We start from the raw sequence: 26,342 nt of genomic DNA, 5'->3' as shown, positions 1-26,342 counted from the left end.
AACAAATTTTTAAATCAACTAGATGACTGTTATTTGTATCAACATGTCAGGGAAAGTACTAGAGAAAAGAATATCCTAGACCTCATCATCACACATGAATCAGATGACATAACAGGGCTGACAGTAGAGGAACCAGTAGCAGGAAGTGATCACGGAGTTCTACGGTGGATGATGACGAGAGAGGTAGCAGAAGTAAAAGGCAAAGGAATGGGTTTTAATTTCAGAAAAGGAAATTACGATCCCTTAAGGTACTACATGGCCTCTATTAACTGGGTAGATATCGCGCAGAGAATGAATACAATTGAACTGTGGTACGCTTTTAAAACATTAATCACAGATGCCTTGAATGCGTATATACCATTAAAAAAATACTCCACGAGAAGGGTTCCAAGTTGGATGAATAGTGAAGTTGCCACATTACTTGAGCAGAAAAAGGTGGCATGGAAAGGTTACAAAGCAATAAAAAGTACTGAAGCCTATAACAGCTACAAGGTGATGTGTAATAGAGCCACAGAAAAGGTTCGACAGGCAAAGGCAGTTTATGAGAAATCACTAGCAAAGAGGGGGGATAAGGAATTCTTCACATATATAAATGCCAAGAAGAGCAGGACAAACCAGATCGGACCTTTACGTAAGGGAAAGGTGATATTATAAAATACACCAGCTGCCATTGCAGATGAACTCAACAGTTATTTTGCATCGATATTTACAAATGAAAAGCTTTTTGTGGCAATGGGAAATTGTGGGAGCGAAGTTAAAAAATATGTAATTAATGATATTTAAATTTCGCAAGATTATTTAATGAAAAAACTTTCGAGCCTACAGACCAGTAAGGCTTATGGAGTTGATGGAATATACCCTATAATCTTAAGAGGGGCGGCAAGCGAGTGCATTGAACCATTGAGGCTAATTATGCGAGCATCACTAGACTGTGGGGAGATTCCCTTGGATTGGAAAAGTGCAAATGTATCTCCCATACATAAGGGTGGCTCTAAAAGTGAAGTTGGAAATTATCGACCTGTCAGTCTGACTTCAGTAGTAGGGAAAATCATGGAGGCAATGATCAAGGGTGAATTCAGGATCATTTGGATCGAATTGATATTCTCAAGGATACTCAGCATGGTTTTGTAAAGGGAAAATCATGTTTAACAAATCTGGTTCGCTATTTCGAAATGGTCACTCACGAGCTGGATTTAGGGAATAATTTCGACATTGTTTATTTAGATTTCAGCAAAGTTTTTGACTCAGTCCCACATGAGCGGTTGCTTTATAAGCTGGAACAGGTTGGAATCACTGGGAAAATCCTTAGATGGATAGATGGATGGCTTCAGGGCAGGAGGCAGAGGGTTGTGATTAATGGCTATTCCTCAGATTGGGTTGATGTAAGAAGTGGGGTTCCCCAAGGATCAGTATTAGTACCACTGTTGTTTTTAATTTTCATAAACGACATTGATGAAGGGATAGAGGGCGTAATGTCTAAATTTGCAGATGATGTTAAAATTAGTAGAGTAGTTAATGATCGCTGTCAAGCTGAGCTTCTTCAGAGAGACCTAGATAGACTTCAGGAATGGTCAGAAAAATGGCAGCTGTGCTTTAATCCAACAAAGTGTAAGGTATTACACCTGGGAAACAGTAATCCTAAAAAAAACTTATTCTCTTGGTGGAGTTTCAGCTAAACCCAGTACTGGAGGAAAGGGACTTGGGTGTTACGATACAGTCAGACATGAAATTCTCTGAGCATTGTAAACAGGTTGCAAGGAAGGCCCATGGTGTCCTATCGATGATCTATCGAACTTTTGCAAGTAGAGATAGGGATGTGATAATCCCATTATATAAGGCTTTTGTTAGACCACACTTGGAATACTGTGTTCAAGTATGGAGACCGCACCTAAAGAAAGACATCGAGCTTCTTGAAAGGGTACAAAGAAGGGTAACTCGCCTGGTGAGATCGGCAAAAGGGCGTCCTTATGAAGAAAGACTTCGAATATGTGCGTTGCAGAGTTTGGAAACTAGACACCTTAGAGTAGATTTGATTGAGGTGTTTAAGGCTCTGAGAGGCATCAGTAAAATGAATGAGGACAAAATTTTCAAGATTATAAATGATGCTAGAACTAGGGGACATAAATTCAAGTTACGGGGGGGAAATGTTTAGATTGGACTGCAGGAAGTTTTATTTTAGCCAGCTAGTTATAAATTACTGGAATAAGTTGTCTTCATGGGTGGTAGAGGCCGACAGTTTGGGGAAATTCAAAGGTCATCTGGATAGTACTTTCGGGTAAGGGAAGCGCATAGGATGATGGGTTTAATTTTCTTTTTTTTTTTTTTTTTTTAATTAATTATTATATTTAGTTATTTATTTTATTTTATTTTTTTTTTTATCATTGTTTTGTTCGGATTTTTTTATTTTTTATTTATTTTTATTTTTATTATTTTTATTTTTTTTGGCTGGTGCAGCATAAGCCATAGGCTTTCTTGCACCATGCGGCCATTACTAATACTAATATTAATCACTAACAAAGATGCAAACTTTTCTTTAAGAACCGTTTGTTTGTGGGCTTTACGGTGCAAGGGCTTTGCAGCCATAATGCACTGTTTTTGTCAATATGAATTATGGTTGAAGTTTAAAGTGTGTTATAGAACTGTATGCATTTGAGAAAAGTAAAAATTTGTCCAAGTGTGGCATATCATTTGTCAGATGAATTAATTAGACATGTGGCAGAGAAAAAAAATGCATGGGATACATAAAAATTAACAGATGACACACAAGCCTATGATAGATATAAACTGGTGTTAAGTCACAAAGGAGGTTAGGCAGATTACGAGAAATCTTTGTCAAGGGATGCAAAAGAAAAACAGCAGAGAGTTCTTTACTTATGTACACTCTAGAAGGAAGGGGATGAATCAGATTGGTCCACTTGATATCGACGGTTCAACTGTGGATGATCCTGCTCGGGTAACTAACAAACTGAATGAATATTTTGCATCTACATTCACACATGAGGAGAATGCCAGAGGTGTATTAAACTCTGGCAGTAAGCTAGATAATCTTTTAATAACCGAGAGTTAAGTGGAGGAGAAATTGTTGAAGATAAACATAAGAAAGGCACCTGGGGTGGATGGAATCTATCCAGTTATATTAAAGTAAGCAGCAAAGGAAGTAAGCAAACCCTTCGCCATAATTATGAGAGCTTCCTTGGACTTCCATGGGAGGTACGCATGGACTGGAGATGTGCAAATGTGACCCCAATCTATAAAGGAGGATCGAGGGGAGACACAGATAATTGCAGACCTGTTAGTTTAACTTTTGTTCCAGGGGAAATTAATGCAGGCACTAGTTAAAGAAGTATTGCAGGATCATCAAGACAAGACTTCAGTTTTTGCTCAGACACAGCATGGGTTTGTTAAGGAGAAGTCTTGTCTGACCAATTTTATTGGATACTATGATGTAGTCACAAAGGAACTGGATGCAAAGAATAATTTTGATATCACATATTTGGATCATAGAAAGGCTTTTGATACTGTTGCACATGGAAGACTGCTGCACAAATTGGAGCAGTGTGGCATTAGAGGCAAATTGCTGCTATGGATAAAGGGGTGGTTGAGGGGGAGAAGACAGAGAGTGGTAATCAATGGACACTGCTCATCATGGACTAATGTTATTAGTGGAGTCCCCCAGGGTTCAATGTTGGGTCCATTGTTGCTTTCTGTATTCATCAATGATACTGATGATGGTATATCAGTCTTAATGTCTGTTTAGGTGTAAGTGTAAGTTTGCAGACGATACAATGGTCAGCAGGGTTGTTAATGACATGAAGCTGCTGAAACAGTATCTGAAAAAGTTGAGCAGATGGGCTGAGATGTGGCAAATAAAGTTTAATATTCACAAATGTAAAGTACTGCATATGGGAAGCAGTAACCCCAGAGTAATGTATCAACTGTGTGGTACTACACTGACAGTGGTAGAGAATGAAAAGGATCTGGGGGTAATTGTGCAGGTAGATATGAAGTTTTCTAAGCAGTGCAGATGAGATGGTCTGCAAAAGTAGCTCAGGCATCTTGTCAATGATATACAGTAATTTTTCTAGCAGAGATAAGGAGCTGATTATCCCATTGTATAAGGCAATGGTCAGGCCACACCGTGAGTACTGTATACAGGTCTGGAGGCCTCATTTTAAGAAGGATGTAGAGCTGTTGGAACGAGTACAGAGAAGGGTAACAAGATTACTGAATGGAAAAAAAGGGTTGCTCTTACGAAGAAAGGCTTAAGTTTTACAAATTACAGTGTCTAGAGCCTAGGCACCAGCGAGGTGATCTGATAGAGGTGTATAAAGCCTTGAATGGTTTGACATGCTGAATGCTGATGGGATTCTTCCTCTTACTCACAATAATCGCCTGAGAGGGCATAAATTCAAATTGAGGAAAGATAGTTGTAGGACAGATATGCAGAAGTTTGCCTTTAGCCAGAGGGTAGTTGATTGCTTAAATAGATTCAAAGTAGAACTAAATAAACATTTGAAGTGAGTGAATGGGTGAAATGAGAAGGGTCTGCGTTGTAATGCAAAGGTCTTTGAGCAACAGAAGAGGAGAAAAACCGTTCCAGTATGTACTGGAACTTAAAAACAAGTTTGAGCTTCTGCAGACCGCTCAGGACCAAGGACCAAGATATCGATGAGGAATATTACAACTTTCTGAAAGTGATAAAGCCCAAGAAACCTATAGGTAAAAAGAAATCCAGAGAAGAAAAAATTAGTCAAGAAACACTTGTCATGATGAACCAAAGATGACAAATGAAGAGCACGATAAACACTGACAAGGAGAAAATTGAGTATACTGAGTTATGCAAAGCCATTAGAAAGAGACTGAGAGAGGACATAAGATTTAACACAAGGAAAGTAGAACAAGCATTAAGATTAAAAAAAAGGACTTAAATCAGCAGCCATGAGGTATTACAGAAAGACAAATGATACTGAAACTGAAGAATAGCGATGGTGTACTTATAAACAGCAGAGAAGGCGTAATTCAAATAGCAAAACACTACTATAGAGAATTATACAAGGAGTGAGGGAATGATGTCAGTAGTGGGGAAGATGGATCGCAAATTAGCAAAATATACGACACAGCCAATGTTCTTCCTGATGAGGTAGAACATGCATTCAAGAAAATGTGTGGCAAAAACAGAAAGCCCCGGGGGAAGATGAAGTTACTGTAGAGTTGATAAAATTGGGAGGAAGAGACATAACACAAAAACTGGCAAGGCTCTTCACAAAATGCCTTAGAAAAGGTGTGACGCCTAAGCAGTGGAATAATGCAATCATAGTTTTGCTGCATAAGGAGATAAATCAGAAACTGGAAATTATAGACCAATTAGCTTGTTATCTCACATGTATAAGTTGTTCAGAAGGGTCTTACCAACAGATTAGAAAGAATACTTGATGAGAATCAACCAAAAGAACAAGCTAGCTTTAGGACAGGATTCTAACTATGGATCACCTTCATGTAATATCACAGCTAATGGAGAAAGCAAATGAATATAAAACACCATTATGCCTAGCAATTGTGGATTATGAAAAGGCATTTGTCTCCATACAGCATAAGGCACTGGAAAGACAAGGCATAGATACTCCATATATTATGATTTTGAAGAAAATATATGAGAGAGAAAATATATAGATTAGACAAAGACAGTAGCAAATTTATAATCGAGAAAGGAGTTCGACAAGGTGACACATTATCTCTGAAGCTGTTTACTGCTGCCCTTGACGAAGCTTTCAGAAGATTAGACTGGACACAGAAAGGAGTCAATGTGAATGGAGAGTACCTAAACCATTTAAGATTTGCAGATTACATTGTGGTCATAAGCCATGATCTGAAAGAATTAGAGGAAAATCTTAATCAGTTATGCAGAGTTAGTAAGGATTTTGGACTAAAGATGAATATGGCTAAAACAAAAGGGACATAATGATTGAAGGAGCAATAATTGAAAAGGTGGAGTCATATACTTATCTGGGGCAAGTCTTATCTGATATACTTATCTGATAAATGGCTGGAAGTCAAGAGAAGAATAAATTTTGGATGGATAGCATTCAGGAAATATAGCCACATACTGAAGAGCAATATCCCAATTTGTCTGAAACGTAAAATAATGAACCAATGTATACTCCCCACCATGACTTATGGAAGTGAAACTTCAGCACTCACCAAAAGAATGGAATAGAAGCTGAGAACTACACAGCGAAGAATGGAACGAATTATATATTGGGAATCAAACTGTTAGATAAGAAGAGAAACACATGGATTAGGCAGCAAACCCAAATACAGGACATTCTTATCAAAACTAAAGAATTAAAATGGTCTCGGGCAGGACACACAGCTCGAAGACATGATGACGGATGGACTAAGAAAATAACAGAATGGTACCCAAGGTACCCAAGAGGAGCTAGAAGAAAACCTGGAAGACAGCGGCAGAGAGGGATAGATGAAATTCATGAGTTTGTGGGTAGTAAATGGATGGCCAGTGCACAAAACAGAAGGAATTGGAAAGTTGCTGGAGAGGCCTTCATCCTGCAGTGGATTGAAAACGGCTGATGATGATGATGTACGAAGTTTCTGATAAACTAGGGCAGATGTCGGTGTAATCCAAGATCATATAGGTTTCACATTATACTATCTCCAAGATATGTCAACGGCTTTTTCAATGTATAAGAGGACCATGACAAGGTGTTCTTTCTGTATAAATGAGTCGTGGATGTTTATTTCTGTCCTAATCAAAAGGTCAAGAGCAGATCTACTTTTATGGAAGCCGGCACAGCACTGGGTTTGGGAGGTCATTTCAAGCCAGAAACCAGTACAGCAAGGGGATGATGATTTTATTTATTTTTTCCTTTCTCATACAGCTGGTGTGAGTGCAACAGTTTGGTAACGTTGCAGATTTGCAGCATCTTTTCTTGGTTTTGAAAATGCTAAAAGATAAGTATGATGCCATTTGTCCAGGAAAGTGTTTTCTTTTAATATTCTGTTGTAGTGAAGAAACAGTGTCATGAGGGCCAGCTATGTAAGTTGCACTATCATGACATAATGTATTCAATCTGGCCCTGCTGAGCAGAGTTTGGTGGAGACTAGAGCATGGTGCAATTCTAATAAAATGAAAAGGAGACTATATACCGCATTGGGTGCTGATTCAAAATTCATCAAGTGTTTTCAGATTGTGTTTTGTGTGCCTGAAAATGTGGTGGGTTTGATGTTGTAGCTGAAATTTCTATGAACAATTTACCAAAGCTATTTGCAATCTCCTCTGATTTTGTAATATCACAACCATTGAGAGTGAGCATGGAAGGCTGATGCATGGGTGTTTTGCATACATTTATTGTATTTTTGCCCATATCATTTTGGTTTTTGTCATCCTTGTAACTGTGGAAACTAAACACCTCCATACTTCCCTTTTGTTGGTCTGCCTAATGTGTTTTGCCTTTGCCTGGTTAAAGCAGATGAGATTTTTGAAGATGACATTTTTGTGAATTTCATGAAGATGTTCCATTATCTGTTCTTCTCTTTTTTTTTTTTTTTTTTTTTGGCTGCACTGCATTCATTATTCACACCCTTGAGTGAGCTGATATCTTCATGGTTTGTTTGGAATTGCTTGGTCTGCTGCCTGCAGTATTTCGTTAGATATTATTGTTATTATTACTATTATTATTATTATTAGCCATATGGTGCAAGGAAGCCTGAGGCTTATGCTGCACCAGGCAAAAAAAAAAAAGAAAATTTCTGAATTTACCCAGAGAGAGAGAGAGAGAGACAGAGAGAAAAGTAGAAGGGAATCACCAAGAAAGATAAGAATGGTGATATCCAGCTCAGGACCCTGGGTGTGTCAGGCCCATACTCACCAGATGTGAGCCCCCGGGGGTATATATTCAACTGCTAAGTTTATAAATGTTTGTTGGACCTGCTTTTCTTCTAGTATTGCTAGCTGCTTGTATACATCACATTCAGCTTTGGAAAAAGTTCCATTTGGAAATCTGATAAGAAAAGTGAGGAATGCTGGTATCATTACAGCATATTAATGGGTAATGTTAATGTTCAGTGGATTGCTGTAAACAGTTTCAAATAGAGGATATAGTTGCTGAGCATACAGACAATCAATAGCTGAAGCAGATTCTGGAGGAAGGTGTGTATAGGTGTGTGTTCCACTATTAAGAATTATCAGATTGTGTTGATCAAGTAATTTTTCAATGGTTTGCCCACATTCTGATTTCCTTATAGCAGATGGTGAATGTTGAGGTTCCCTAGGATGCAGCAGGATTCAGGAAGTTGTACCACTAACTCTTCTAAGTTGGCATAGCTTTCATTTTGGTTGGAGGCAAATGTGAGAAGTTTTTTTAATGGAATTAGTTTCAAGAGTAACAGAGAGATGATTATCAGAAGTACACCCCTCCATACACCAGATTGTTCAGAACATGTTCAACATGGTCTTGATGACATATTATTTAATTCCGGAATGAAATGTTATATTTGGAGTTAGATTGGTTTCCTGTAAGCAGAAGGCAATAGGGTCATATTGTGAGAGATCTCAGATGTCAGTCAATTACTCTGATAGCTTCTACAGTTCCACTGCAAGAAGCATTATTTGGGTTTGGTGAAACCCTTAACTAGTTTTCGAGGGGGCTGCAGGTTTACACTGCTCAAATTTACTTTTCCCTTTTGTATCTGGTCATCTTGGTGTGATCTACCTCTTGGTCTGTGACTAATGTTAAAATGACATAAACAAAATAATCAGGAGCATGATGTCAAAATTTGCAGATGATGTGAAGATTGGAAGACTGGTTAATGATCAGGATGAACTGGAGAGGCTGGTCAGTGGCTTTAAGAATGGCAAATATGTTTTAATACAGCAAAATGCAAGGTCTTACACTTGGAGAATAGCAAACCCAAAATAACTCGCACACTTGGAGTGGAATTAAAAACGAGATTTGGAAGTTATGATATAGTTGAATTTTAAGTTTTCCAAGCATTGCAGTAACAGGTGGAAAGGAAGGCCCATGTTATCCTATCATTATCAAACATTTAATTTTTAGTGGAGATTTTATCAAGCCCAGCAAGATGGAATCCATCATTTTGAATATTCAAGTTGCTATATAGTAGGTGCTGTGTGGACATTATTGAATGGCAATGGGAAATCCTTGGTTCCCCCACCCCCAATTCTTTAAAAATGAGCCTCTGAGCTCTTTATTCTTCAAATGAAGGGGTCACTTTGAGGCCAACGGACAACATAATGCAAGTGGATGATCATTCTTTCTGCTAATGGCATCAGATGGCTCCTGCACGTTTGGGATTGAGTTTTACAGGAGGTTGCAAATATTTGAGGAAGTACAATTATTGTATACTTGAAAATGTACCTGCTTTTTTTTTTTCCCCTTTAACAGCCATGTTGCCACTACTTTTTGAAGAACCTTCATAAAACAGAAAGGATATATCATTATGCTTTATAAAATACCTGTATTATATTTTTCACATATCATACCTTAGGTACATTATGCTAATTTCTGTTTTAATATAAATATGAAAGATGTAGTGGATCATTAAGTTATATAGTGTGCAAGCAAACTGAAATTATAATTAAAAGAACTGATTAATTCTCCCTATATGCATTGACAAGACAGCACTGAATAATTTGCTGGAAGCTTTTACTTCTCAAAGAGAAAAACTAAATAGCTCTGCTATAGTGAGATGTTTTCTGATATGTTCCTGTATCTTTGTTAGTGATGGCAGAAACAACAAAATAGGAATTCTACCAGGATAAATATTAGGAAAGGATATTATTATACATATTTTTAAGACCCTTTTTCATAAAAACATTTCTTTCATCTTATTAGAGTAATTAATTTCTTTTGTAAATTAGTTACTTTGAAACTTAAATCTGAATTCTTCTGAATATTAACTGACTGTAAGAATATCAGTGATATATCACCATATTTTTCCATAGTAGAAAAAAATTACAGAAGTAGTGTAAATGGCATTGATTTAATTGCATCTCATATTGTGACTATCTTCACAATGAGTTACCATGTACTGCACTACCTCGAATAAGCCACCCAAATGGTACCATTTCCATTTCAAGGCTTGTTGACCATGAAATGAAAAAAAATGGTGATATATCATTGATATTCTTATAGTGAATTACCAATCCGCAGCTTATTACACCTTGTGCTTTTATCGTTTTTGAATATTAATTGAATATTTACTTCTGAAAAATTAATTCTTTTGAAAGTTAAACATTTTATTTTAACCTTAAAAGAGTGTAATAAATATTCAGATTATGAAAAGGATGCTAAAATGCTTTAATAAAAAATGCTTGTGAGTAAAATGTGATCAATTTCCTAATACATATCTAAAAATCTCTATCTCTACTGTCTTTATGGTCACAGACAAAGTGACACAGGAGATAAAATTTCTTCATTTATAAATGAAGATGTAACTTCTCAGATAAATACTTAAAATTTAAAATATTTAAAATTATATACAAAGAAATATTTCTTTATATAATTAAAGTCCATATTTATCTTCAATTTCCAGAAAATTACTTACAGGTGGTGGGTTAAGCAAGAGTTGATGGAAATCGCCAAGATGTGGAATAACAGCTTTAACTACATTACTTACACCCCTTTCAAGCCTGTCAGCATCCAAGGCAGTCATCTGTTCAGAAACTTCATTACGATAGAAAAGAGAGGCAAAGTTATGAGGGGCAGTTTCATTCTGGCAGTTCAACTGGGGATTTAAGACCGGATTCTGTGGAGTTTGTTGCTGTCCAGCAGGACTAAAAGAGGGGAAAATAAACTATTACACAAACGAGTTTCAGAGTTTAGTGGGAACAGTTAGTATTCCAATAAAATAAGCCAACATTCTAAGCCACAAAATCAAAATCAATTTATGAAATTCTAAATTATACAAAATATTTTGCAGTATTTTATATTCTAAATACAGAAGTCCGTTGCATACACAGGGCACATAGACGTATAGTCGACACCCTTCACAGTTACAAGACGTGCGTTGTACAAAAAGATGATTACATAAAAAAGATGAATGAAGATGATAAACACTAAAGTAATGAAATATCATGAAACAGTATTATTAAAAGCTTAGTGACAAAAAAAAAAAAAAAAAAAAAAGCGCAAGCACACACAGGATCACAATACAATTTGTTAGGAATAAATTAAATATATATATATATATATATATATATATATATATATATGAACATATAAATAGTTCCTAGTTCATTTCACAAATATATGAGGTCACAGTTCTAATCTCAATGATGTCCATTTCCACTTAGAGTCTAACAAACCCAATGTACATGTTCTGACAGAACCTCATTTATCAGTTGATTCATCATTGCTCATCTCAGTTGCCCAAATTATTCGCTGTATGATTCCTTTCACCTCAAATGTGCTCCTCATATGTCCGTTACAATATTCCCTGTCAGAGACTTGGTAACTTGGAATCTCCTCTTTTCGATCTTCTCTGGCTTAAAATCACTCTACCTCATTCTGTCAAATTTATCTGTTGTCTTTTTCGTTCTCCCAACTCCACTAATCACTTAAAACTTCTCGACTTTCTCTCTTTGCAACTTGACTTTCTCCAGTCCAACTTTTCTAACAGTGAGGTAATTTTCCTTGGTGATTATAATGTTCACAACTCCAGATGTATTCCATTTTCTAGTCACACAGAACAGACCAAGCTGGCTGAGATGCTGAGGCTTTTGCTATTGCTAATGACCTCGCACAGATTGTTCATTTACCTACCAGAATACCGGACAATCCTAACCATACAGCCAATATGCTTGATCTTTTTCTCACAAACAACCCTTCTAAGTACACGGTCGAAGTGAGAGGTCCTTTAGGCACTTCAGATCACAACTTGGTGATTGTCTCTTCTCCAATGGAACCTTTATCTCATGGCTATTCCCAACCTCGTGTTGTTTGGCATTACAAGAATGCAAAATGGGATGACATGCTAGATTTCTTTTCTTCTTTTCCTTAGTTGGATTACTGTTTCAAAACTTCTGATGTCAACATTTGCTCAGATTGTGTCAGTAAAATTATTCTTGTAGGAATGGAATCCTTTATTCCACACTATACTTTAAAATCTTGTCCATTATCTAAACCTTGGATTTCCAATAAGTGTGCTAAGGCTGTTCAAGAGAAGAATGATGCATATCGTAATTGCCTTGTTTCCAATTCTCCAGTTTCATTTTCTGCCTACACCAAATGCCCGCAACAATTGTAAAGCAGTTATTAATCAGTTCAAACTAGATTTTGAACAGGATAAGGGTAGGAAACTCACTTCTTACCCTAATGGTACTTAAGCATTCTGGTCTCTTGCCAATGCTATTGGTGACAACTTTTGCCCATTTCTGGTCCCAGCTCTGTCAAAACCAAATGGTTCTATTGCCACTTCAGCTATGGATAAAGCTGACCTGATAGCATCCCATCTTTCTTCCAACTCATGTATTAATGATCTTAGTAAAACACCTCACACCATGCTCTATTCAATGCCATCTGTAGTCTTCCATCAAAAGGATGTCAGAAGGATATTGACAAACCTTGATGCTAAGAAAGATCCAGGTCCTGATAGTATTTCTCCACTTGTTCTCAAAACCTGTGCTGCTTAAACTTACTCCTGTTCTTTGCCACCTTTTTTCACTTTCTTTTGTCACAGAATCTCATTTATTGGTTGATTCAACCACAGCTCATCTCAGTTGCCCAAATTATTCGCTGTATGATTCCTTTCCTATTCCAAAGGTGTTTTCCCTTCTGCTTGGAAATTTGCTCATATCCAGCCAGTTCCTAAAAAGGGTGACAAATCCCTCCCATCCAGTTATCATCTCATTGCAATTACTTCTTGCTCTTTCTAAAGTAATGGAGAAACTAACTATTAACTGCCACTCTTAAACTACCTAGAAACCTTCCATCTGAGAAACAATCCACTGGTGATATTCTGGCTTATGTTACCCATTAATGGACAAATTCGGTGAAACACAAGCAGTTGCTCTTGACATCTCAAAGGCTTTCGATCATGTTTGGCATCAAGGTCTTCTAAACAAGCTTCCATCTTATGATTTGCCAACTGTTTTTTGTAATTGGTTATCCAGTGTTCTCTGACCGCTCACTGAGAGTGATGGTAAATGGCTCTCTGTCTTCTAACTTCTCCACTAATGCTGGTGTCCCCCAAGGTGCAGTTCTTTCCCCCCACTCCTTTCCTCTTGTATATTAATGACGTTCTTCCAATGACTGGAAATCCTATCCATGCTGCTGATGATAGCACATTGCATTCCACTTTCCAGTTTGAGAGACCTTGCCCTGCTCAATCAGAATGTGAATATCCAATTCCTTAAATGCCAATCTCCAGGTAATTCTCCAGTGGGGCAAAGACATCTTAGTTGATTTCAATCTTTCTAAAAGTCAGTCCTGTCTTATATCTCGCAAAAAGGATTCTCCACCTCCTATGCTTACCTTTGGTGACACTCCGATTTCTAGGCAAGATGATACATTTCTTTTGGGGATTACCCTGACTTCTAATCTCTCTTGGCACAAGCACATTACAAATATTGCTTTCTCTGCATCTAAAAAACTTGGTTTTCCCTTTCGCTATTGGTGTTACTTTTCTTCCAAACATCTGTTCACTCTTTACAAATCGCAAATCTGCCCTACCATGGAATATTGTTCCCACATCTGGTGTGATGCCCCCAAAACCTCTCTCAGGGTTCTTGATTCTGTTCAGAAGGGGACAGTTAAGTTAATTAATGACTCATCTCTAACAAAGTCTCTGCACTCGCTGTCTCACAGATGTACTGTTTCTGCTGCATGCTTCTTCTACAGATACTTCCATCTTCTTCGTTTATTCATTCAACTGCCATTTTCTGGAACAACCTTCCTTCATACATATTTCCTGAAAATTACAGTCTACAGAAGTTCAAGTCTAATGTCAAAAAATATCTTCTTTCATCTTCTCAACCTCCAACCCATGCATGGTACTAAGTACTATAGGTTCTAATACCTCTCATATTTGGGGTTTTCATTAAAAAAAAAATTTAATATTAGGCATAATTAGAGAAAACCATTTGGAGTACTGGCATTTACTATAAGAAAGAGGGGCTTATAGCATGGATCCACAAAACTGCTATAATTATGAGTTTTGTGGATGCATATAGGCATGCAATTAGTGGCAATTTGGATATAATTAAATTTTGGCAGTTAAGAGAGGTAATATCATATGGATTTAAATTAAGGTCATGTTTTTAAATTAATTCAAAAACAGATATATTCAGAGTTGTTTCAGTTTTGTTTAAAATTATCACATAAATATGAAATTCCTATCAAAGCATTTAGTATATAGATTACTCATTTGTGATGATATCAGAAAAACTTTCAAATGGCTTAATATTAATAATTCGGATTTCAAGATGTTTATAACATTAATCTTTTAAAAATGCAATTAAAGCAATTGCATGGAAACTTTGTTATAACCCCAAGGTAGTTATCCTTCCAAGTCCATCATATGTAACATTGTGGCAGCAGCCTCGTTTTTCAGAGCCAATCTATTAACCTTTCAAAAGAAACTAGAATCATTACAAAGATATTTTCTGCTAGTTTTAAACCGTGCCATCAGAAAGGTATCCACTCCTGCTCTTCGGGTAATTTCTGGCTCCATCTCTTTTGATCTCCATCTAATTTACAGAAATCGCTGTTTCGATATCAGAAATAAAATGCCAATCGAATTTGGTGGTATCACCCTCAATACTTCAGCCGACCCAAAGTCAGAGAAGGCACATTGTTTACAGCTTTTGGATTGCAGATGGATAGACAGCAGAAAGAAGCTAGTAACAAAGCAATTCATACCAAATGTTACCTTTCTAAATAAGTCTACAAGAAAATGGTTCACCCCAAGTCTTTTCACAAATTATATATCATCACTAGACATGGGTCACTCAATGCAAAACTTAATTTTTTTTTTATCTCGCTGACTTGGACTGCTGCTTTTGTGGATCTCTAGCAGTGTTTCCCAAGCTTTTTTGCTTGTGGACCCATTTTGGCTCCAAAAAATAAGCATGGATCCTCACATCTTTGCTCACATAAATATAGGGTGTCCAGATGATAGGTACTCAAAATTAAAAATTTATATCTCAGAACTGATTTATTATATGTTTACAATCTACTTTTTTTCAGACTGACACAAAAAATAACTGAATAATAAACTGCCACTATTTGAGTATACATTCAATCGTACCTCATAGGCTACTAGTGTGAAGAATGATGGTGGTGTTTCTTCATCTCACAAAGTCCTTTAAAGTTGGGAGTGATTGTAGACAACTGAATTCTCATGTGGAGTGCAGCATCCAGTCTGTAATGAAATTTAGATTTTGTTGCTAAATTTAGAAAATTTAAATTTAGATTTTGTTGCTAACATACCTTGAAAATCCAGCTTTGCAGAGATAAGTTGTGGGAAATGGAAGGTTTGAACACCGTATATTTAGACACTTGTGGATATTCTTGAAGAGAACTGCACCAGAATTCAACCAGAGGAAGCTCACTGAATATTTGTTTCAAGCTACTATCAGATGTAATATCTATAAAATACTTGTAATTTCGCAATGACATGCCATCTGGTTTTTCTGAAATACAAAATGGATTTTGGATCCAGATAGCGTTATCGATAGAAGATGGGAAGTATTTCTGAAATGCCTGTTGCAAATCATATAAATGTTGGATGATACTACCATAAATAGTTTCTTCGAGGCTAGATTCTGTCTCTACCAAAAAAGTCATTCAGAGTTGGAAAGCATTCATACTGTCTTTTTTTCTATACTCTTCCAAAATTGAAGTTTACATTGAAAAGATGTAACTCTGTCCCATGTTGTGAATATCGGACACACTCTTTCCTTAACATGAGATTTAGTTCATTAATTCTTTTAAACATGTCTGCTAAGTATGCCAATATCTGCAATCAAGATTTATTTACTAAACAGTAAGAAAGATAAAATGGGTGATCAATAAAATAAGAATAAATTTCCAAGTGAAGTTCAAAAACTTCTAACAAGAACTATTCCTCTAGAAAGCCACCTTATTTCTATATGAAATAAGGTGGCCTAGGTTTAATGTGGTTCACTATTTTTACAGCATCATTTAACACAGTTTTTAGGTCTTTTTCCATCATTTTGGCGGCAAGCACTTTTCAATGGAGCACACAGTGACTACTCGAACAAGATGGTGCCAACTCTTTGATACATGCCACCACCCCGGCATTTACAATTAACATTAATGTTACTGCACATTATTTCAGTGACACTACCATAGCTAATAAAAAATAACTACTTCACTTCCTTGAAATTATGTTAATGCTATATGAACTATGATTAAACTGAACTGGTGATCAGTGGTGGTGGAAGTCACAGCTAGAGATTACTAAAATGTGTAGCAGGTGCAACAATGCAAGTTTGTTAATTTAACATGCATATTTTTCTTTCTGCATCCACATGCAACATACTTTGTAACCAGATAGATACACATCAGTAGGATACATAATGCACTGCATGATTTGACCTTAATTAAACTGACTGCTGCTCGCTTCATGGGTACAGGAGGTTTCTAAACTAGTTATTCCAATGGATGGTTATGCAAAATAACATATCGCAATTAAAGAAGTTTTGTGATTATTTTTAACAAAACTATTTCTTTAATTAAAAAATAAGTAAAATTCAAAGCAACCATTACAGAAATGTATCCATGGATTCCTTGGAGTAAGTTTGAGAACCACTGTTCTAGAGGATTGAAAGCATCTGCTATATTACGACCCAATTTATACAGATCTGAGACAACTGAATTCTGTTACACAAATATTTGATACAGATCAGGAGAATAAATTCATTGAAAATCCAATCACGTTTCAGTATTTTCAAGATTATGCCAACACTTTATTTACTCAACAGAAGTCATTCCTGAGTCGGTCCTCTGACAACTTAAAGGTTTTAAGCAATTAAGAAAACCTGCTGAGCAGTTCTTCAGGGGTAGTGGTATAGTCACACAGCTTGGCTATAAGTAATTTTCCTTAAAAAAAAAGTGACATTTTGTCTTTTAATATTTTTATCTGTAAATGATCTTTATAATGTTATGCAATTATAGTTCCACAGCCTTTGGCACTCTCCTTCCTTTTCTCTCTTATTTATTTTTTTAAATTTTATTCTATGTACATCTCTATCTTTATCCTTTCCATTATTATTAAGTTTTATTTTATTTATATTTTCACTACACACACACACACACACACACACACACACACACACACACACACACACACACACACACACTCTGCTGGCCTCACATTTGGAGCAGGATCTATGTGTTCTGTTTCAGAGGGCATTTTCATTTTCTTAAACTTAATCTTTGTATTGTTTTCTTTTTTTATTTTTTTTATTCATACTTTCCTATGTCTATGTATGATGGTTTTAAACTTTTATTTTTATTTTGCTGAATTCTAGTTTTATTCTTAATTCATTTTCTTTTCTCTTTTTTTTTCTTTGTACCATATTCACAGGCTTCCACCTTCTGACTTCTACCTTCCAGTGTATGTAGGACCTTTAACTTAGTCCTTTTGGACTGGTAAGTAGTTGTACAGCTGCGGCCCACCTGCTTGTGGCATGGACGAGTATAGGAAGCAGCTTTCTTTGCAATTGCCATTTCCTGGTAGCAAAGTGGCCAGAAGCAATTTAACAAAACACACCCAGAATACACAAATCTAACACCATACTCATTTCTGGTCATTTAACAGAGTTCTGAAATCATCACAAAGTACTTAGCATTAATAGAGGCATACGATGCAAGAAAGCAAGCTTATGCAGCATCAGCCAAAAAAAAAAAAAAAAAAAAAAAAAACCCTCCCATTTCAGCCCACAATTCGTTCCAAATGCCTGTCCAGCTCAGCCTTAAATTTATTTAGGCTATCAACTTCCACAATAACAGATGGAAGTCTCTTCCACCCATCAACCACCTGCTGGCTAAATGAAAATTTCCGCACATCTATCCTACAACTGTCTTTCCTCAATTTGAATCTATGCCCCCTCAGGTTCTTGATCTGGGCAAGCGGAAGTATCCCGTCAGCACTGAGCCTGATCAAACCATTCAAGGCCTTATACACCTCAATCAGATCACCTCACAGGTGCCTAGTCTCCAGATGCTGTAACTTGCAGAACTTAAGCCTTTTTTCCTAAGCGCACCCCTTCGTTCGTCTGACCAATCTTATTGCCCTTCTCTGTTCTCGTTCTAGCAACTCATCCTAAAATGAGGCCTCTAGACCCGTATACAATACTCAAGGTGTGGCCTGACCATTGCCTTATACAAAGGGATTGCCTTAATAATCACCTCCTTCTCTCTGCTAGCAAAATTCCTACATATCATTGACAAAACTCCATGATCTGCTCTGGCAGCCAGTGTGCATTGCTCAGAGAACTTCGATTTTATTGCATTTGCGATAATACTGATAATTTGAATTGTGTGGTTGTTTACATTATTATGGGAAGTGTGTTTTCCCTTCACTGAAATCTTCAATCATATAAAAAACATAAATAAACTTTCAGAATCTTCTCTTCATTCCTATTTATTTATTACAATGATGAATGGAAAGTGACCAATGGAAAGTGCAAGTGGTGGCAGTGCTAGCTAGGAAACAAAACAAAATTGATTTAGAAATGAAGATGACAATGATTAAGAAGTAAGAAGCAGGACAAAGTTTGTTATCTATTGCACAGGAATTGGGTCTAGCTAATCTAACCTGTATCTAATGGCCATTCAAGCAAAAGGAAGAAGTATTATGAAGATATTAATAATAAGTACAGAAAACCCCAAGCCAAGCAATATGTGGTTTAACAATAGGTTGAAGCATCTCACTAGTTTCGACATTAAAGTACAATTTTTGTAATTGCACACTTTTGTAATTTTGCATACAATTTTTCCTGCGCATAAGATAAAAAAATTGAATAAACAATTCTATTTACATGTTCGTTGAACATTCTTGTTTACTTAAAAAATCAAATTCAGTGTGCACAGTTGTGAGTGCTGCATTAAGCCTTTAGTGAAATTCTGACTTACATAAAATTCGATTTACGTAGAGTTCCGCAGAATGCAACCCTTACGTAAGTCGGGGAATAGCTGTATTGCTCAACCACCACTAAGTTCCCTGAAGCTTTTGAAAATGGGTGTGAAGTCACAGTTACATATGGCAACATCCAGACTGCATTTGATGCCATATCCATTCACATGTTGACAAGCCTACTATGCAAGTATTATGACATCAGCATAGACATAGTGCAGTTTATTCAGACAATGCTTCAGAATAGGACCGTCATTGTTCAGGATAGCAGTCAGACAATTACAACTGAAGTTCTGAAAAGCGGAGTCCTGCCTGGTATCCTGTTCTGAGCTGTACTTGTGTCTTTTGTAACAAGCTGGAATGGCATCACCACCTTTACTGATGATATAAAATTGTTACTGTCATCAACTCTTGGGACATAGCTGACTATATGAATGAATTAATCTGGCGCCTCCGTAGCCAGGTGGGCAGGAGCAGTAGTGCATAGCACACGCTTCTTGATTAGACCGGAGGTTTGAGCCCGTACCCACCAAATATGGAGGATGCGGCAGGTCAGGGAATGACCACTGCATATTCCCAGCCCGGATAAAGGGTGAGGGTTGGTGTCAGGAAGAGCATCCGGCTGTAAAAATTGCTTGCCAAAACAATAAAAACGCTGACCCCATATATAATGGGAAAAGGTGAGGATAAAAAAAAAAAAAAAAAAAATGAATGAATAAATCCAACAAAAGATCCAGACCTTAAACTATCTGTCCAGATTTGGTCTCTGCATCAATCCTGATAACTAGAAACTAGATAACTAGTTGATTTTCTCACTCAAATGCAATGCAACAACAGTACTCGGCTGTTCAATAACGTTAATATGGGTGTTGCTTTTGAACAGAAGCTCTCCTTTCTTCACACATGGAACACCCGAAAATTAAGTTCTGCTGATTCCAGTTACTAAAGCAACTTTTGCATATGCAAAAGCCCAAGCTGTTGTAGGAATGCCATGACTCAGTCTCCTCTTAAAGTTTACCAGAGTATTTAACTAGAGTAAAGTAGCTACATATGAAGTGTTTCACTGATGTGTGGAGATGGTTAATAAGCCAATTCAAGACTTTGTTGATTACTCGTAAGTCTGGAACTGGTGGGATATATATGGCAGCAATTTCAAGAAAACTGTTATTGTTGTTTTTAGTGTAATCAGAACTGCTTCAAAAGCAGCAGATTAACTTGACACTGAATAGAGAATTGCGATCAAGGGATCCTTGAAAAAAGAAAAAAAAAAAAATAATAATCCTCCTTCCCTTTGGTTTCTGCCTGATGAGCACAATATCTGCTACCATGCAGGCCATGTAAAGGTGATCGTTTCCTGGTTAGTTCAAGCCAAGTTCCTGCAATTAAACTACATCCATCATTTGAGACAGCAAGATCTCACAATGCAGGGCTGAAAGTGATGGAGATTTTGGAGATGATGAATTTCAATCTGATCATTTTCCTTAACAGTTACAAAACTCTTCTCAATGGGTTTGTCATGGGCAATATATGAATTCAAATAGTTTTTGATATTTACATGTCTTTTACATGCATAGCAGTTAGATTTTTAGTGGAAAAGGGCACTACCTAGTCAGGGTCTGAGGAGAAACCATGGGACCTCTCAGGTCATTACTTATTTTTGTTGTCTACTTCATAAAATAGACTGATGATTGTACCAAGGAACCATGGGAGTACATACCAATCCTTTCCAACTAATTTCTATCAGAGCAGATGAAAAAACAAGCATATGACATACTTTGAGCATTTAGCAAATGGGCATTTAAGGTCAGATCAATTTAGTCAAGTAATACATCAATGATGAGTTGTAGAACTGTATCTTCGGTCAGATGTAAGACAAAGCTGTTTGGGGAGGAGGAATCAGGACAACGAACCAGCCTGTCTGAAAAGATGAAGACACAAAAGTCCATGCAGTGTCCTTCACAGTGTTTTTCTTTGTGTTCAAGCTTTCTCAAATGTTTGTGCTGCTGGCTTTCACATTCGGCAGTGGTCTGGTCTTCTTTAAGGATAACTGACAGAATCTCAGTTATCGGTTGATTCAACTACTGCTCATCTCAGATGCCCAAATTATTCGCTGTATGATTCCTTTCGCCTCAAAGATGGTACTTGTGCATATGTTACCCATTTATGGAATAATTCAATGGAAAGGTTCGATGAAACACAAGTAGTTGCTCTTGACATCTCAAAGGCTTTCCATCGTGTTTGGCATAAAGGTCTTCTAAACAAGCTTCCATCTTATGGTTTGCCAACTGTTTTTAATAATTGGTTATCCAGTTTTCTCTCTGATCGCTCACTGAAGGTGATGGTAGATGGCTCTCTGTCTTCTAACTTCTTCACTAATGCCGGTGTTCCCCAAGGTTCAGTTCTTTCCCCCACTCTTTTCCTCTTGTATATTAATGACCTTCTTCCATTGACTGGAAATCCTATCCATAGTTTTGCCGATGATAGCACATTGCATTCCACTTTCCATTTTGAGAAACCTTGTCCTGCTCAATCAGCTTCAACTTCTCGAAAATCTGCTACCAATTCCTTAAATGCCGATCTTCGGGTAATTCTCCAGTTGGGCAAAGACAACTTAGTTGATTTCAACCCTTCTAAAACTCAGTCTTGTCTTATATCTCGCAAAAAGGATTCTTCTGCTCCTATCCTTATCTTTAGTGACACTCTGATTTCTAGGCAAAATGACATATCTCTTTTGGGGATTACCCTGACTTCTAATCTCTCTTGGCACAAGCACATTACAAATATTGCTTCCTCTGCATCTAAAAAACTTGGTTTTCTGTTTCGCTCTCGGCGTTACTTTTCTTCCAAACAGCTGTTCACTCTTTACAAATCGCAAATCTGCCCTACCATGGAATATTGTTACCACATCTGGGGTGATGCCCCCAAAACCTCTCTCAGGGTTCTTGATTCTGTTCAGAAGGGGGCAGTTAATTAATGACTCATCTCTAACAAAGTCTCTGCACTCGCTGTCTCATAGACGTACTGTTTCTGCTGTATGTGTCTTCTACAGATACTTCCATGGGCACTGTCCCTGGTCTTTCTTGGTAAGACCCCTTTGTTCCCCTCACAAGTCTTCTAGCAACTCTACATTCTTCCTAAAATTATGCTTCCAGACCTGTATGCAGTACTCAAGGTGTGACCTGACCACTGCCTTATACAAGGGGATAATTACCTCTTTATCTCTGTTTGCAAAGTTTCTGTAAATCAATGACAAGACCCCATGATCTACTCTAGCAGCCTGTCTGCACTGTCAGAGAACTTCATATCTGACTGCAAAATTACCCCAAGGTTTCTTTCATTCTTCACTACCCTGAGGTAACACCACATAATTGGTACATTTCTCTGGGATTACTGCTATACGTACGCAGTACTTTGCATTTGTCAATGTTATACTAATAACATTAGTCCACAAAGAGCAGTATCCATTGATTACCACTCTCTGTCTTCTACCATTCAACTATCCTTTTATCCATTGTAGCAACTTGTCCTTAATGCCATATTGCTCCAATTTGTATAGTAGTGTTCCATGTGTAACAGTATCAAAAGCTTTCCTGAAATCCAAGTATACAATATCAAAATTATTTTTTCATCCAGTTCGTTTTTTACCACGTAATAGTATCAAACCAAAATTGGTCAGACAAGACTTCTCCTTAACAAATCCATGCTGTGTCTGAATAATTACTGCAGTCTTGTCTAGATGATCCTGCAATGCTTCATTAACCAGTGACTCCACTTTTTTCCCAGGAACAGAAGTCAAACTAAGAGGTTTGTAATTACTCCTGTCACCCTTTGATCCCCTTTGTGAATTGGAGATGACATTTGCACATCTACAGTCCGTGGGGACTTCTTGTGAGACCAAGTATGCTCTCATAATTATGGCTAACAGTTTGCTTACTTCCCTTGCCACCTCCTTTAATATAACTGAATAGATCCTATCCATTCCAGGTGCCTTCCTTAGGTTTAACTTCAACAATTTCTTCTCCACTTTGCTCCCAGTTATTACAAAATCATTTAGCTCCATGTTAGAGTTTGATAAACATCTTGCCCTCTCCTCCTCGAATAACTCCTCATGTTGATGCAAAATACTCATGTAGTTTGGCAGCTCTCTGAGAATTGATATCAAGTGGACCAATCTGATTCATCCCCTTCCTTTTAGAGTTTATATAAGTAAAGAACTCTTTGCTATTTTTCTTTGCATCTCCTTTGCCAAAGATTTCTCATAATCTGCATTCGCTTGCCAAAATCTCCTTTGTGACTTGATTAAAGATTAGCTTATATCTACCATAAGCTTCTGTGTCACCTTTTAATTTATATGTATCCCATGAATTTTTCTTCTCTGCCACATGTCTAATTAGTTCATCTGACAACCATTTAGGCTTAAATCTTGAACAATATTTCTCAGTTGGTATGAAAAGCCTAGTAGCTTCCAAGATTACTTCCTTGAATGACTCCCATTTAGAATTTACTGTTGGTAATATCAACAGTTGGTCCCTCTGTATAGAATTTAAAAAATCTCTGAGACCACTCCAGTCACCTTTACAAAAGCAAAAACCCTTCCCTTTACCCCTGATGAGTGTATTTCCTTATCTTATAGGCTAGATATCTAGAGTCTATCAAGTTTCGAGGTATTTAATCTCAGAGTGGAGCCTGATTGGTCTGTTTGCGATCTTGATTGTTGGAGGTTTTGAAATCTGCAAGGTTCCCTTCAACAAGACTGACTTGATCTTTTCTCTGGAAATGAGGAGTCAATGTAGGGTAGCCCAGTCCAGTAGTTTTCTGATTGCATGGATTCTGGATCTGGATTTCAGCTGTGTCCTAGTCTCAGCATGGACATCAGGACAAGGTCATCAGCAAAAGTCATAGAGGAGGCTTGCTCAAGGTTCATCCCCAGGAATCTGTCCAGGACAATGCACCAGAAGAATGGTCCCAGAGCAGAGCCCTGAGAGCAGCCCTGTGTAACTTGCTTGGTGAAGTGTTGAAACTTTGCAGCAACAATAATCTTTCTGTAGGTAAGATATGATTCGATTCTATGCTTTTGTATAAGCTGGTTGATATGTTGATCTGATGGAGCCTCCTAAGGATGTTGGGCAACCATATCCTAACAAAAGCTCCCTCAAAGTCAACAATTATTGCCATAGAGTACTTGGAATCTGTAGTTGTAGCTGTTGAGATCAGGTGATGAATTGCATCTACAGTACTGGTTCCTTGCTTGAATCTGAATTGGGCTGTTGAAGCTAGGCTCACAGCTATGTAATTGCTGCTGAGTCTATAGAGTAGCAGTCTCACCATCAATTTACCTAGCATGGGGAAGAGTGCTGTTGGCCAATATGACTTCAGGTTTTCTGGTGGTTTGTCTGGAGTGGGTTTTCAGGATTAATTTAAGATAAGAATTCTTCCAGGTTGAAGGAAACTCACCACACTCAAGGCACTTATTGAAAGTGGCAAGAAACCGCAGAGGGTAGTATTCTGCAAATTTTTTAATGATATCTACCTCCAGTAGGTCATGGCATGGAGTCATTCCTTCCTTAGTCTTGTGGAGGGCAGCTTGAAGTTCATCCATTGTGATTGGTTGTTCAACGTTGTCTGAGGAGTAATTGTTCATGGTGGCAATTAGTTTTGGTGGTAGGTCAGAAGGTCACTGTGATCGGGAAAGAGCATGATTAAAAGAGTCTTGACTGAGTCTTACCAAGTCATGGTAGTAGCTCCATCAGGTGTTGCAGTCGCATTTAAAGTGTCCCCTCTGGGAAGCTTATTCATGACAATGTGGTACACAAGTCCCTAGGGGTCCTTATTTCCTGTTGTAGAGATTAATTGTTGCCAGGACATTTGCTTTCGTGTATTGCTTCAGTATATGTATTTCTACAGACTCGAAAAACTTCCCTGGCTATGTCCACTTCTGTCTAAGGTAGTGTGGCTTGAGCTCTTTGAAATTCCTTTCTGGAATGGTGGACAGCCTTTCTGAGATTACCCAGTTCCAACAAAGAACTGCATTCCTAAAAGACTTCCTTTTAGGGATGGATTTAGAGCATGCTTCTTGAATGATTTTGGTTAGTGTTGGAATAATTGTTCTGGTGCATCCTGAGTGATAAGAGGAGTATCTTCGGATAGTTTTCTGTCGAGGCTTCTTGAAAGAGAGTCCAGTTAGCTTTCTTGTGAAAAAACAAACAATGTCCAGCACTACAGGTGGAGCTCTGTCAGCAGTCTGATGCTGTTAGTTAAAAAACACATAAAATCTAAGGAAGTGCATCTAATTGATGTTGGTGGACAATGCAATGTTGAGTCTGTTTGGTGTGACATAAACACTGGGAAAGGAAAAATGAGAGTAGGTGTGTGTGATAGGCCTAATGAATCTGATGAGTATAATAAGAAATTGTGCAGAGAAATAGAGTGAGCCAGTAAATCAGAGTGTCTTAAAAATGGGGGATTTTAATTTCCCAGATATTGACTGGAATTTGTGGGTTGGTCACTCACACACTACCAAGGTTTTTGTGGATTTATTGGATGATTGTTTTCTACAGCAGCATGTTCGGGAGGCAACTAGAGGGAGTAATACTCTTGATCCGATTATCTGTAGTGATTCTTCATGCATTAAGAATCTGCAGATAAAGGAACCATTAAGTGACAGTGATCACAGTGTGCTGAAGTGGGATTTACTCAAAGAGGTAACTACCATCAAGGGTAAAGGGAAGGTTTTTTGCTTTTATAAAGGTGACTACAGTGGTCTGAGACAGTATTTAAATTCTATACGGTTATGATGTTACCAACAGCAAATTCAAAATGGGAAGCAATCAAAGAATTAATCTTGGAAGCTACTAGGCTTTTCATAAGAAATATTGTTCAAGATTTAGGCCTAAATGGATGTCAGATGAACTAATTAGACATTTTTTTTTTTGGTAGTTGTTGGCGCATAGGCTTCTGTGGACATAATGCACCTCCAAGGTTTTTGCAGTACTTTGATCCAAGCCTGAGGCGGGAATTGAACCCGCCACCTTTGGATTACCAGGCAGACACTTTACCCACCCGGCTAGCCCGGTCGGCAATTAGACGTGTGTGTGTGTGTGTGTGTGTGTGGGTGGGTGGGTGGGTGTTTATTGGCGCATTAGCTGCTATGGCTATAGTGCGCCTATTCGTAGGAATATTAAAAAATAATCCAGTTTAAATTAGTT

The 26,342-nt window shown here is 37.5% G+C and overlaps 1 protein-coding gene across 4 annotated transcripts in view; it reads right to left on the bottom strand.

Annotated features, from left to right (window-relative positions):
- The window catches only part of fmt (phosphatase 6 regulatory subunit 1-like protein fmt), a 477,658-nt gene that overhangs the window by 270,015 nt on the left and 181,301 nt on the right, over nucleotides 1-26,342 (bottom strand). For all 4 annotated transcript variants that reach the window (XM_090388378.1, XM_090388363.1, XM_090388382.1 and 1 more), the window contains exon 9: nucleotides 10,582-10,810. In XM_090388378.1, coding sequence (XP_090244504.1) covers nucleotides 10,582-10,810 — 229 coding nt within the window. The remainder of the gene's footprint in view (nucleotides 1-10,581; nucleotides 10,811-26,342) is intronic.

The sequence above is a fragment of the Mastigoproctus giganteus genome, chromosome 2 (assembly GCF_048544385.1).
Source record: "Mastigoproctus giganteus isolate SK-2022 chromosome 2, ASM4854438v1, whole genome shotgun sequence".
Classification (NCBI taxonomy): domain Eukaryota; kingdom Metazoa; phylum Arthropoda; class Arachnida; order Uropygi; family Thelyphonidae; genus Mastigoproctus; species Mastigoproctus giganteus.
Note: the sequence above shows the minus strand (reverse complement) of the source record. Positions and strands in the feature narration are given on the sequence as shown.